At 39.4% G+C, this 14,307-nt stretch overlaps 1 protein-coding gene across 1 annotated transcript in view; it reads left to right on the top strand.

Moving 5' to 3' along the window:
- Positions 1-14,307, top strand: part of DOCK8 (dedicator of cytokinesis 8) — an 88,944-nt gene that overhangs the window by 52,097 nt on the left and 22,540 nt on the right. Inside the window, exons 23-32 of the mRNA XM_085312457.1 lie at positions 957-1,052; positions 2,432-2,527; positions 3,429-3,578; positions 6,013-6,126; positions 7,193-7,348; positions 9,495-9,634; positions 10,217-10,386; positions 12,004-12,149; positions 12,863-13,045; positions 13,790-13,925. Of these exons, the coding sequence (XP_085168583.1) occupies positions 957-1,052; positions 2,432-2,527; positions 3,429-3,578; positions 6,013-6,126; positions 7,193-7,348; positions 9,495-9,634; positions 10,217-10,386; positions 12,004-12,149; positions 12,863-13,045; positions 13,790-13,925 (1,387 nt within the window). The remainder of the gene's footprint in view (positions 1-956; positions 1,053-2,431; positions 2,528-3,428; positions 3,579-6,012; positions 6,127-7,192; positions 7,349-9,494; positions 9,635-10,216; positions 10,387-12,003; positions 12,150-12,862; positions 13,046-13,789; positions 13,926-14,307) is intronic.

Here is a 14,307-nt window from a genome sequence, read left to right on the forward strand (position 1 = left end):
GGATCTCTGTGAGGATGATGTTGCCCAGCTCTCTGGGGAAGACAAAGTCCAGAGATCCACATTCATCAGATGCTGGGAAACCCTGCTTCTCATAGAAGCAGAATTTTACTCCTGTGCAAGGAGTCTGCTCCTAGCTCCAGGTGCTCCATGGCAGTTTGTATCTGCTGCACTCAGAAACGTATTCCCCTTTCCTTTTCTTTGAGTGTTACATAGGTAAATATTGCTTCTCAGGCAGGTTATTTTCACAAACATTTTGAGGTATTTTCTCCATTTAATGACCATGTTCATTTCCAGTTTAAGCGAATAAGAGCTTGTCTTTAACAAATTAAACCAGCAGAACTAGTAAGATTTATAGGCTTTGCCAGTCCATTTGATTTGTTTATAAGGATAAATTATTCTTTCATAGCAGTTTTTCAATAATCTAGACTTGCATTTATTAGCTTTATGAATTTTATTCTCATATACTGTGTCCTACAAAACCCAAAGTTTGAGATGTTTTTATTTTTTCCAAATTAATACAAAATTAAAACGTTTGATATTACAGCTTTATCACATTGATAAATGTAGCAATTTACAATGTATGGATGACTACTGCCATTTCACTGCCTTTTAAATTGACGTTACTTTTAATGGAAGAAATAATCGCAGATGCTAGTTAATTTCAGTTGTAGAGCCACTGGATAAACTTAAAGAGCAGTTATCCTTGAAAAGGTAAGTTTAAAGCTTCTGAAAGATAGTTGCAGTACTGAAAGTGGTCACATGATGGCAGTGTTGGCATAAGTGTTCACTCTTGTGCTTTCTAGTACTCTTCTCCCTCTCTTAGGCAGAGTGGTGGAAAAAAGAGAAGGAAAAAAGAGATGTTTATGTGAACAAGTGTGGATATAGTAACCCCAAAAACACCATTTCTGATTTTTTCTCTGTTAATTAACTTTATTTCTTTTGACCATTTGCTCCAGCCTGTGGATCACAGCTCCAGTCGGATGTCTTTCTACATTGAAGTGTCAAATGATGTGCCAAATGTTTGTGCAAGCCCAAGACCATCCAATAAAAAGGTAGCCTACCACTAAGTGTGATGGCACTCATTAACAAAGCTTGGAGCCTCCTATGATAGCACTAGTAATTAGCACTTCTAGATGAGGATGCAAGTGAGATAGAGCAAAATAACCAGTTTTACTGAATGAGAGATTTATGATGGAGTATTGAATTAATGGGTTAATATTTYCTGAGCATTTCTTTTTCATAGTCTTTAGATTCCTGGTTTGCAGGATAGATTTTGACAAGTAGCAGCTTGCCTCAGTTCTCCCTTTGCTCTCTTTCTCAAAATGTCTCTGTCTTTTCATATTGCTATTTCCCCTTGGGCACCTGTCTTTATGTGCTGCAGTAAACTGCTTTCAGAAATCTTTGCCGTCTCTTTCTCCTGTCAAAGATGYTCTACTTTTTCCCTTTTTGCAGCTTTGGGAATGCAGAAATTCCTTCTTATCTGAGTATGTATTCCCAGATAGCTTTCTAAGAACATAGAAAATACCATATCAGATAGATAATACTTTCAGAGCTGTAACTTGTGTTTGACATTGATCACAAGAAGTAGCTTTGGGTGAAGAAGTTGGGGTAAAACTCTGCAACGAATGGTTCAGGATTAGAGTTACAGTTAAGAGATTCTCCTTTCTCACTCCTGTAATAGAACTGTACTCCTGCTGGTCTGATTTATGTCAGAAAGCAGAGAGGTTTATATCCATTCTGAATACTGGAAAGATTAATATATCCTATTTAATGTAACCACAGACTTAGGAATATCTGTAGCTCTATTGTTTACCAGAAATAGAAAAGAGACATGGAGAGTATGGACAGTAGACATTTAGTCCAGATTTGAGCTTTCTAAAAGTTTAGATCATTAAGATCAAGGATCTTGTGATCAGATCTAACTGCAGAGTATTGTTCCCAAGCAGCAATTTCTGTAAAAGCCCTGCTGTAGTTGTTCCTGTGTCCTTCCTGTTACGACGGACACAATCTTGCTTCAGTCTTCTTCCAGAAACACAAATGCACTGAATGGAAATGCTTTGAATCCCAGTAGGATGGAGGAACTTAACTGTTCCCTATCATGGACACAGCCCATGGATTGAGGCTAGACCAAGGGCATTTCCTGGTTTGTGTGTCCAGGGTTATGGATCCACACAAAAGGGGATCACAAAGCTCATTTGCCACTAGCACTCCTGATACATTATTTTGGGTCAGATTTGCCTCCTTATCCTACAGGGRTGTCCAGACATCTCCATCCAGCTGCTGATTTTCCACTGTGGGATAGTTCCCCATCCTCACTCTCACCTAGGCTACGGGTGAGCCTGGTTTGAAGATGTAGGAGTTGGGAGGAGGTTGAAACTGGAAGAGATTTTGGTGAGAAGCCTTTTTCCAATATCTTGTGTTTATATCCTAGCATTTCCATGAGGAGCTGGCACTGCAGATGGTGGTCAGCACAGGCATAGTGAGAGAATCTGTCTTCAAGTACGCCTGGTTCTTCTTCGAGCTCCTGGTAAGATTCATCAGTACTATTTTATGGCAAGCTAGTAATGCAATATAGCATGTACACCAGCCACAGATTTAGATGGATCATTAGCTCTTCAGTTGTCAAACCCCCGTAGGACAAGAGAAGTTTCTGCCACTTACATTCCATATAAAAATAGGTTTGTGGCACAAACGTGGATTTTCCTTCTCATGTAAATTTTCCAGAAGTTCAGGTATGCTTGTATCATGCAATTGGTTTCATGAGGAAGTTACCAGGAGCCCTGGATAGCAGAGGTACACCAGAAGAATGCTCCAAATTCATCGTCATTTCCTACTGGCAGCCTGTGAAGGCAGGGTCTTGCATAAATTACATGCACAGTGATCCACATCTTGCAGAAGGCTGAAAGACAAAGGGCAAACTAAGCCCTTCCTTCCTTTTCTGTGAATACCTGTTGTTGTCTTCTCACAGGCTACTATTGCAAGGCTCCTCAAACTCAGAGTTTCACAGAGCCCTGAGTTGCCTGATGTCACTGGAAATTGTTTTGACATATAGGTTTCTACTGCCAGCATATAAACCATCCACCATGAGGCCAAGGAGTAGGAATTCATTCCAAAATTTTCGCTCGCTGTCTGTCATCATGAAGGGCAAAAGGTGAAAGCAGCAGATTTTCAGAGCTGCAGAAAGAGGGGACAGTCGAGAGTGATCCTGACTTWAAGTGCTGAGAGTAGAGCCAGCTGAGAGAACATGAACAGGGATCAGTGTCTGTACACATTTGAGTCGTAGGGCCTCAGTTGTTGCTGCCAAAAGCATAGGATTAATCACAACAGTTCTGAGAAGACGTAAATGATTACAGATTCTGAAAAAAAACAAGTACGGAGTCTAACTCCCATAGCTTTACTTCAGGTTTGGGTTTTCTTCTGTTTTGCAGATAAAGAGTATGGCTCAGTACGTTCATAACATAGAAAAGCAAGACAACCCAAGAAGAAGTCGGTTCTCTGATCGCTTCAAAGATGATATTACCACTATTGTTAGCGTGGTTACTTCGGAGATTGCTGCACTTTTGGTCAAACAGCAGAAGGTATGAAGAATGTTTGAAGTAAACACCCTATTGCTCCTTGCTGCTCAGCATGTGTTATGCTGAGCCGTGTTTAGCCCCAGCTCACCTTCAGAAGTGTCATGAGTCTAAAACTGAGGCTGTGGTCTCACATATACCTTAAGCAAGTGCTAGTAGGTGTTAGGGCTAGTCTCGTGCTCCCCTGGCAAGCGATTCATTCTCACAAAGATCAGCTCCACAGCCCGCTTCATTGTGTCGCTACCCTGTACAGCAGCACGAAGGAAGGACAGGGTATGGGAGGGAACAGTCCACTAGACAGGGAAGATGGGATTCCCTCTTTCAGCAACCATGCTGCTTTAGGCCGGGTCAGCCATGGCATCAAATTGCAGCATGTGTATGGCTTATTCCTTTCATTTCCCTTTCCTGGTACCCTCATTCCGACAGCATATCATTTTATTTCATGTTTGGCTTCATTAATTGCAGTGGGATTTTTAAATAAGAGAGCTGTGCTCTTCTTGAGGTTTGCAAAATCCAGCCACAAATGATCTAAATGATCACAAGTGATCTCTTCCTTAAAGAGACCGTGGTCACTTGAGACTCGAAGACAAGAAATAAACCTTAAACCCCGTGTAATTCTTCCTCGTCTTTCCTTTCTCTGTATTTTAATAGGTTCCATTGTTATATTGGATTATGAAGTTGAAAGGATTACAAAATGTAACTTAAATATTAACAATAATACTATCAGGTTACATCATTGACGTCACTCCCCTATGGCTAACATAAAAGCTAAAGCCATGGGTATACATTGGGTGACTGTTTGCTCAGTTGCTGCATCTGGCTCATTTTTATATGCCCCGAAGCAGCCAAATGCACTGTGCTGGCACAGCTGTGCGTTCTGCCACAGGGAGAACCAGGCTGGAGGACTGACCTGCCTGGGTCATTTTTCACCCAAGACAGAGAAGGGTGTCACAGAGCAGAGAATGGAAAGGGCCAAGAACAGACCAAGGAGAGAGGGGAACGGGAGAAGTGATTGTCACGGTCCCCTGTGAAGCTGCTCCTGAAGCTTCACCCTTTCTTTAATCATGCGGTTTGCCTTCATGCTAGCCACGTACAGAGAAATGGTTTGCATGGAATGTCTGCATAAACTGTCAACAACTTATATTTAAAAATGTTGTATGATACAAGTTTGTGAGAGTAAAAAAAAAGTTAACAAAACTTGTAGGTTTTGCTTGAAACTATTTGACAGCAAGTAATGTTTTACGACTCTTGACAAGAAAGACACTTGTTTATGGACTGTTAATTCAATCCAAATTTGACAGAGTGAGTGTAAAAAGCTCAACTGTGAGAGACTTCCATGTGTGTAAATCACATTGCTGGGTCTGCAGAAGTAAAACCATTAGAGCAACAATAGATAATACATTTGTGATTTTTACAGACCACGCAGTAATAGTCTGTATTTTCCAATACACTGTTGGGCGGGTTAGATTGTCCTGAAGTTCTACTGTCTTATTTTAGCATGTCCAGTAAGCTAGTGAAAATTTGATTTTTTGTTTCAGTACAATAGAAAAAAAATCTATGGTAGATTCCAGATCTTGGGAAATGTATTTTTTGCTGAACAACAAAACAAAAATGTTGAAAATGACAAAATAAGCTGGTTAAGGCACTGAAGTGCTGCACACATGCTCTCACTAGTCTGCGTCACTGAAAGTGGGAATGTTTTCTGCAGTCAGCTGCTCTATTATCCTTGAGTGAACCCATCTGGGATCTGAACTTCAGTTGTGTGCAGATCCCTGAGGCACCTCCAGAAGTTCTTCTTGGTGAACGACATTTACTACCAAGATTTTACAATTTAAATTGCTATGTTTGAAACAACTGTAGCTTTATTTTAGGGGATATATGGAATTCTTTGTGATTTTTACCTGGAGGTTGCCTATCTCTGGTAATCAGGCCAATTATAAATATAAAAGAACTTAGCTGCTAAATCATAAACCTACAGATGTACATTCTTAGTATTTTTCTAACTCAGGAGAGCCAATGCAGATTTTTCTTAATATCTTAAAGTAGCTTTTTATTTTGTGTATATAATATAGTTTTTTTTAAATGTTAATGCTCAATTTAAGAAAATGCATACAGGATTTAAGCCATATGAAGTTCACAACAGGTCTCAAATTCCATTTCAGTGCTGTCATTCACAAGACCTGCACAACTAAACTCATTCATTCTTCCTGTGATATTCTCCATAAACAACAACTGTTGAAATAATTCAGAGGAGTAATTTGCGTAATTTTAGCAAGTAAAGTAAATTAGAAAAGAGAAACAATCTTGTCTAGCCTGTTGCACAATATGTTCCTTGGAGCTGTCACCTACATCATTTTTAAATGATTCTGAGAAGTTTTCCGCCTTTTCATGAGTCTTATACGTCATAACTGCATATCATTTTTTTCTTTTTATAATAAAGGAAAGTGAGCAAGCAGAAAAAATTAATATCAGCCTGGCATTTTTCTTGTATGATCTTCTTTCCCTAATGGACCGAGGATTTGTGTTTAATCTCATCAAACATTATTGTAATCAGGTAGGCATCATGTGTGATTGTGATTGCTTTTGGCTTAAGCGCAGTCTTGTGTTCTGTTCTGTTTGCCTCGTTTATCCATCAAGATCCTCTGAACTGTATTAAAGACCAAGGTAAATTTTCTATTTCCTGTTGTATATGCAGAGGCTTTAAATCTCTCTTGATTCGTAGTCTGCAGAAAAATTTTGAGGTTAAGAGTCTTTTAGAAATGTCATACCCTTGCACAGCTGCAGAACATCCATGAACCTACTTTTCATGCTCTCCTCTTTTATAACTCTTAGCAGCAGGGTCTGCAGATCACCAGTAAAAAATCGCACAGAGCAGGGTTGCACTGCTCCTGGGTTACCCTCCCTGTTAGTTCTAGCAGGTTTTGGTCTCCAACTCTTCCAGAGCACTGCTGTGATGGGGCAATATTTAGGTTGACTGTTCATTCAAAAGGATCCATCTCTATCTTCTTGCTTTACAATTCTCCAAATATTAAAAATAAATTACATTTCTGGAATGTTAGTGTATTGTTATATTTTAGGGGTAAAGTTTACTTTCCATCTTATGACCCAATATGTTTGTTGTGGCTTCTCTGCCAGAAGAAGGCCAAGCTGTCAGTTGATGGTGGCTAGGAGAACTCCAGGACCAGGCCAGCTCAATTTCTTATGATAACCCATGGAAATGAAACAGGATAAGATCACGGGTGCACTGTGCTGCCTAGCAGGTCTTTTGATGAGTTTGCCATGGACTCAGCAAGGTTGTATTTGTTTTTAAGGTCATTTTGATGTTATGCAAAAGTGGAAATTAATATATATTTTTCTTTTGGGAGGAAAAGAACAGTTGATCCTCTCTTGGGAAATCAGGCAGGGGTGAAGGGGTCAAGCAGCACCACCACTGCCAATAAAAAGCAGCTAATGGATCAAATGAGTTAAGTGTGGGGAGAAAGAGCATTTTATTGCATGTTGGGCTGCTTGACTATTTCTACTAAACTAGGTGTTTCTATTTCAGGTGGAGTATTTCACTGTGTGGTCATTTAAATAACATACCCCTGTCACATGACACTTTTTTCGGTTTGCTTTTCTAGCTCTCGAACAAGCTCAATTCACTCTCCACMCTGATTTCCATGAGACTGGAGTTCCTGAGAATTCTCTGCAGCCATGAACATTACCTCAACTTGAATCTATTCTTCATGACTTCAGCTTCTGCTCCAGCATCCCCTTCTCCCTCCCTCTCCTCCCAGGTAGGCATCCATCAGACAATGTTGCATGGCTTCCACATGAAGCACATACGCAGGGAAAGACTGGTGTTGCTCTGTGTTCCGTTACTTGTTTTAGATTTAATCAGTCACTCTTCGACCAGGGAGACCAAATTCCTTGATATAAGAAAAGGGTGGAAGAGTAAAGACTAAAGGCATATTACCACAAAACTAGAACTACACAAGTTAAAACTTGCTGTGGCACAGGTGTGTTTGTGATAAATCCTATTTACATAGCTTTTTACACAGTATTTACACAACTCTAGACTTCTTCAATGTCAGGGCTTCCCACTGTCAAACCTAGCCACAGAATTCACAAAAATATTTGATAGAGAAACTTGTCTAGCATGCCACACACTTTATACCTGGTCTTGTGCTCTTCTCCCCTACATTCTGCCGAGGTGGTACCTTACTTTGACCACAGAGTAGACTACCTAATAAAGCGTGGTAGCCTGCCTCTTTTCCACATCAGTGTGGTCTTCTAGAAGCCAGTGCTAGGCTGAAGCATTTCAGTTGAGTGCCTCGTAATTGCTACAGTCCTGGGAGGGAGTAGAAGTGGACCCAAAGCTAACAATCCTTTTTAAGTGTCACTGCCAAAGACCTGGTTGGATACTAAGACTACCACATCTCATGTCTTAATGGTACCAACAAGTTGATACTAGTGAATAATATTTTCCTAAAGGTGTTCATGGTCTTTAAAATAGAGCTTGAAGGTCTCAGAGTCTTTTTTTTTTTTTTTTTTTTTTTTTTTTTATGCTGATCTTGGATGCCAACAATCTAGAAATGAGATTCCTCTCCTTATGGAAAAACAGAACAAAACAAACCCACAAAATTCCCAAGCCAAAAGTTCACACAGCTTTTCTGCTTTAGAAGTAACTTATAAAGCACAACCTACGCAAATCAATAGTGCTTTTGTGGCCCTTACATGATTTAATACAGTAGCTGGCCACCTTTGCAGTAATTCTGCTCTGTCTGCAGGAGTGCTGCCCAGCTAGAGTTAGATTTCCAGTAAGAAATGTGGCCTTGTGAATAAATCTTTTGGAATTCTTGAGGCAAGGCCAAATATGTTCCCTTAATTCACTTAACTAGGTGCTCTACACCTTAGCATTTTCCCGCACACAGTCAGTGTCTGTCTATTTGAGGTCTAAATGGGAGTGTGTTTTAGTGTGTAGATCCAAAATTTGGGGCTGCTTAGAGATGTGAGTTTCATTTGACCCAAAATACTGTAAGAGAGCTGTAATAGTATTGTGTATTGCTACTTCATGTGTTTGTTTTCTGGGACTGTTCCTAGAAGACTGGCAGAAATATTGGGAGAGAATATTGAACAATATAAATTAAAAGCGAATTTTGGACTCATAAAGCTCTGCAGCTGCACTGCAAAGTAAAGTCTAAGAGTTATGCTCACCTGATCATGGGACAAAAACATTCCAAGTGACCTGTGGCACAGACCTATGATTGCAGGAGCTAAAAAGTTCACAACACAAATATAGCAGCAGCTTTCCATTCCTGGACTGGCTGTATATCAGTCGTAGCTGTAAGTTACTGCAGTCTGAAGGCTGCTCTAAATTATGCCAGCTGCCAGCGAGCTCAGCCAAGGATTTCCAGAGTAAAGGGAAACACTGTTCACACCTCCTTCACACCTGACCTTACTTCCATACTAGATATTGTGGATGCTGAAAAAAGACACAGTGAAAAGTCTTGGACATCCAAAGTCCTCCCTCCTCTGAGGACAGTTTCCTATGAGAAATTTCCTATGGGAAAAACAGCCTAAAGTTGCTCTCTAACAGTAAGAGCAATGTAAACTGTCCTAAACTTGGAGGAGATTCTGATTTTGTACCCTATCTGAACTAAGAAATAGAGGTGAAAATGTTACATCTCAAAAAATGTCAGATGAATTGCTTGTACAGAACTGGAAAGATGAGATTGCATCCTAGCAAGCAACTTGTTTGAAACTGGAATTTTTTAATTTTCTGTTCAGATACTTTCCTCCAAAATATCTGACCTTCTTTCAAAGTCTGTGCTATGTCTCTGATAGGATGTTCCRTTAGTTACATGGACTGTCTTTACAACATTGTTAGGGAGCTTTCATTTTGGTGATCATTCTTTGAATACTTCTAATATATTTTTGCAGAATTCTAGCTCCTGCTCTAGTTTCCAAGACCAGAAAATTGCTTGTATGTTTGACCTTTCATCAGAGTATCGTCAGCAACACTTTTTGACCGGGTTACTCTTCACTGAACTGGCAGCAGCGCTGGACACAGACAGTGAAGGGTAGGTACCCACACTGAATGGAGTTGAATGCACTGAAAACCGTGTGGTAATAATGTTAGTTACAGTTGTAAGACAGAACATCCTCAGCCTTTGRCATACAATGGGTGAATTCCTACAAAGCCCCTTTGGTTCTACTTCCATAAGCAAATATTAGTGTGTGAACTTCCATGAAAGCTCATATCAAACTAAACATCCATTGCCGAAATTCTCACTTGAGTAAGAAGTCGGTCGTGTGGACTTGGCTGACTTTGAACAAAAGGAAATGAGAGAATGATCTTCACCATCCTTTCAGGTGGTACAGAAGGAAAAAGAGGTCTTCTCTAAGCACGTATCTTCACCATGTTTATTTTTTCTAGGATATTTGAAAGACTTGAAAGTTCCCTTTGATTTGTGGTGAGCTAATCTGGAAATACCTATGTTTTACAATGAACATTGTTTTCTGTTCAGAGTGGAAGGGGTTAACTAATCAATATTGGTGTATTAGTTTTGTTTCCATGTACATTCTGTTTCTTATACCTTTGATTTAGAAATAATTTGTACATAATCCACTAATGAAGCTCGTGCTTGTTTTTCTGTTAACAGGATTAGCAAGGTGCAAAAAAAAGCTGTTAGTGCTATCCTTAGCCTGCTGAGTTCCCATGACCTAGACCCACGTTGCTCCAAAAAAGAGGTGAAGATTAAAATTGCAGCTCTCTACCTCCCTTTAGTTGGGATCATTTTGGATTCACTGTCACAACTCCACGATTTTACAAGTAAGATCTTTTGTCCTTCATCTTTTTCAGCTTCTTAGAGTGACTTGTCAAAATAATCTGACTGTCAAATGTAAAATACATTTCCCTAAGTGCAGAAGTTCCCCACAGTGTTGCAGGGGTGAACATTTCTTTGCTTGGAAGTAAGCTGGATTTTTACAGATGGGAAAGCTTCAGTGTTCTTATTTCATTAGCAAATGATAGACCAAAGGTGTATCTATATACACTGCTGCCTTTATCTTAGTATAAATACCGTGACTGCAGAATAAGTTTGCCAGATCTGCAAGAAATGTTAAGATATTAATAGATTTAACATACAATATAGAAAAAAAAAGAATATAATAACAGTATGTTACATCACAGTTAAAGAAATTAGATTTTGTTCTTTCCACCTTTTTCTATTACTCTTCAGATTCTTAAATTAATCTCAGGCAAATGTAATCATCATACACAAAATGTATTTTTCTTAACTTTTATAGCTATAAATTTTGGCCTAAATCTCTAAGCTTTTTAAAACATTATTATCTAAGCTATTTCCTTGCATATGTTCTTATGAAACTGGAGAAAGCAGGAATTTGGTGGTTTTTTTGTGAGATAGCAGATCTCTGCTACTTTGAAACCTACCTTGTACTCTCATAAAGAAATTAAAGGCTATACAAGAATGATATAAACTTTGAAGAATATACTTCAATCACTAGTTCTGAAAATGTTTTACATACAGATGTCTGAACAAAATGCTGTGAATGTATTTAGCCCTCACAGTACCAGAGGGCATTTCACAGTACCATTTTCAGAGCATAAAAGCATTTATTGCACATTGACTAATCAGATTGCACCACGCTCCTCTAAGCCAAGTGTTATCCTTATACCACAGATGAAAATGAGAGAGAGTGAGGAGACCTAAGTGTACCAGTATGACTAGCTTTTAAAGTGTCTTTCTTTCTGAATGTCTATCATGAGATGCTGCTGACTTACTTCTGAACATGCTGAGTTTGGCTGGTCACTCACCTTCTCTGAAAACCAGGTCTTCTAAATCACAAAGCCGACACTCAGGAGATTTTTATAATGCTTAGCTATAAATGCATTTATTTGCTGAGGATGATGTTAAGAACTAGTGGGGAATAGAAGCGGTCAGATGCTTGAAATTAAACTTGTCCTTTAAACCACCAGGCAATACCAGCTCTGTGAGCCATTAGCAGACTGATATACCTTGCTGAATATCCCCAAGCCAGTGCATGGCTTTGATGCTGATCTTTTTGCCTGGGATGGAACAGAATGGCTCCATCTGAGATGATGAAACATTGAACTTTAGAGCCAGCCTCACGTTTTCTCCTGCCTTTGCTTTTAAACTAGCTTTTCTGAAAAATCTAGAGCTTATTGGACTCATCTTCTTTTCCCACATTTATTTGAATAACTTGGAAGTCTTTTCACATAGCTGCAAAGTGTCCTGTTAATGCTGTGCCTCTTTTGCTCCTTGATGCATTAGACAGACCAACAGTCTCAGAGATGGACACACCAGTTGTTCTACCTGATAACAGAATGGAAGACTATGAAATGTGAGAGTATAACATCAACGACTGTGTTTTTCCCCACAGTCCCACTGAGCTATTTCAAATCTAGTTTCAGATGCCCGAGGTGGAAAGGGGCGTACTGGCAATCCAGAAGAAGAACAAGAGTCTGCAGGTGCGATCAATCAAAATGTGGCCCTTGCCATTGCAGGGAACCAGTTCAACCTCAGGAGTTCTGGAATATCTCTGATGTCCCTGGTATGTCTAGGGCTTTGCGAGTCTCCTTGTTTGTGTCTGCTTTTGTCTTTCAGTGTTTTGTACTTATTATCTTCTCTTCTGGCTAACAGCTAGGGTCACAAGAAATTACTTTCTCGTTTCCTCCAGTCCCTAAAAGAGTGCTTTATATTCCTGGTGTTGTCTCCTACTCTTCGCTTCCAGTTATTTAACTTCTCCTTCATCATGAGTGGTTCCATGTTTTCTCCCATGTGCCTATCTCCATTTCTACACCCAATGTAGTCTCATTTCTGGATCATCAAATGACACTCATTCCTCCACTGCCTCCCAGTTCTGGGGTCACCTGAATCCATGGATTCATGACTTAGGATCCCCCCTTTTCCTCCATTTCTTTCTTTATAGTTGTTTTTATCTTCTATGTATTTTGCTGACACAACTGTATAGCTACAGAATCTTTCTCTACATTAATTTCTAAGGAATTTCTGAGGAAATTTATGCATGTACATCTGGCCAGCAATACTTCTGTGCTGCTTCCTCTCTTTTCACTTGCATGCGACTGGCCTTGCTGTTACTGATTGCACAGACATAATTTCCAAAAAATAATGATCAGTATAATCTAGAACTTAAGTCCAATCCTGAGATTTGACTACACCGAAATTTAAATAATGCTTCTTGATTTGAATAGCCTTTCTCCTCTTTTTCTTCTTTCAACTGACATTTTCCTTATCTGCTCCTAGCCCTATAGACAGAATACTACATTAGGTCCTGATACTACTCGCAACCTTTTGATCTGTTTCCTCTGGATCATGAAAAACGCTGATCAGAACCTCATACAAAAATGGATTGCAGACCTTCCATCCATGCAACTGAACAGGATTTTAGACCTCCTCTTCCTCTGTGTCTCATGCTTTGAGTACAAGGTACGTGAAATATGGCCTAATTTTGTTGCACTAATTTCTTTTTATTCTTTCTCTCTGACTGTCCTAGGGAAATCTATGATTGGCAAGAATTAAATTAGCTCTTTTCTAATCTATGCTACAAGCAGACAAATTAATTCAGATAAAGTAACTGACTCTACCCTTCAAGCAAAATGCAGCCAAAACCTTTGCAGAAGTCCCATGAAGTTGCTTTTAAATTGCTGTACTATTTTTCCTTTTCCTAGAAATTTGAGGAACACTTTGTTTTAGATGTTGTAGGAATAACTATTTCAGGTGTTCTACGAATCTATAGACATGTCTAATTTACCAATATTTTCCACCCACGAAGGGAGATAAACAGTTGCTGCTGTCAGCTCTGGAGTTGTTCTCTTCACACTCTACCACTTTCAGAGTGAGGTGGTGGTGGGTGATCCTTTGGTTAAGATTTGTGCCTGAGCATCAGGACTCTCTGACACAGCCTTCTGAAAYAGATCAAACAACTTCCTCTTCATGCTTCAGTTTCTGTCTCTGAAGCACTGAGTTGCATCTTGGTGTTTATTAGCAGTACATGTATTGCTTCTTTCTGCATCTGCAACCTTTAATTAATCTTTTTACACTAGTCAGTCATATTCACTGCTTCTTGCCTGTTGTCCAGATCTTTATTGTCGTGTCTGGTCTGTTGATATAATTTGGGTTCACGTTAAAAGATGGAGGCACTGGTGCTAATCACTTTGACTTTACTTTCAGGGCAAACAAAGCTCAGATAAAGTTAGCACTCAAGCACTCCAGAAGTCAAGAGACGTTAAGGCCCGATTAGAAGAGGCTTTACTGAGAGGTGAAGGAGCCAGAGGAGAAATGATGAAACGCTGCAGAATACCAGCTGGTACTTCCTCCCACTCTTTCCCATGACTTTTGAGAGGATTTCAAGAGGTTATAGATATAAATGTCTTTGTTGTCTTTTATGCACACTGCCCATTCTTAACCTTTTATTTTTGTCCCTGTCCTTCTGTTGCAGATCCTTTTTTTGGATTTGTGATGAATAAAAATATCATTAGACTTTACCCATGCTGTAGTTAGGACTGAGCTCTTCTCAGCTGAAAAGTATGAGGCCAGCTAAGACATTTTAAGACATTCTAATGATTTGTGTTAGTGTCTAATCAAAAGCCAATTGTGTAAGTGTCTAATCCTGTCAAAACTATCAGTAAGAACAAGCTGCTGATAGCAAAACAGTCTTTTTTATTTAATAAAGGGATTTACTTGTTTTT

Source organism: Rhea americana, unplaced genomic scaffold (assembly GCF_003343005.1).
Source record: "Rhea americana isolate MKP2758 unplaced genomic scaffold, rheAme1 scaffold_365, whole genome shotgun sequence".
Lineage (NCBI taxonomy): Eukaryota > Metazoa > Chordata > Aves > Rheiformes > Rheidae > Rhea > Rhea americana.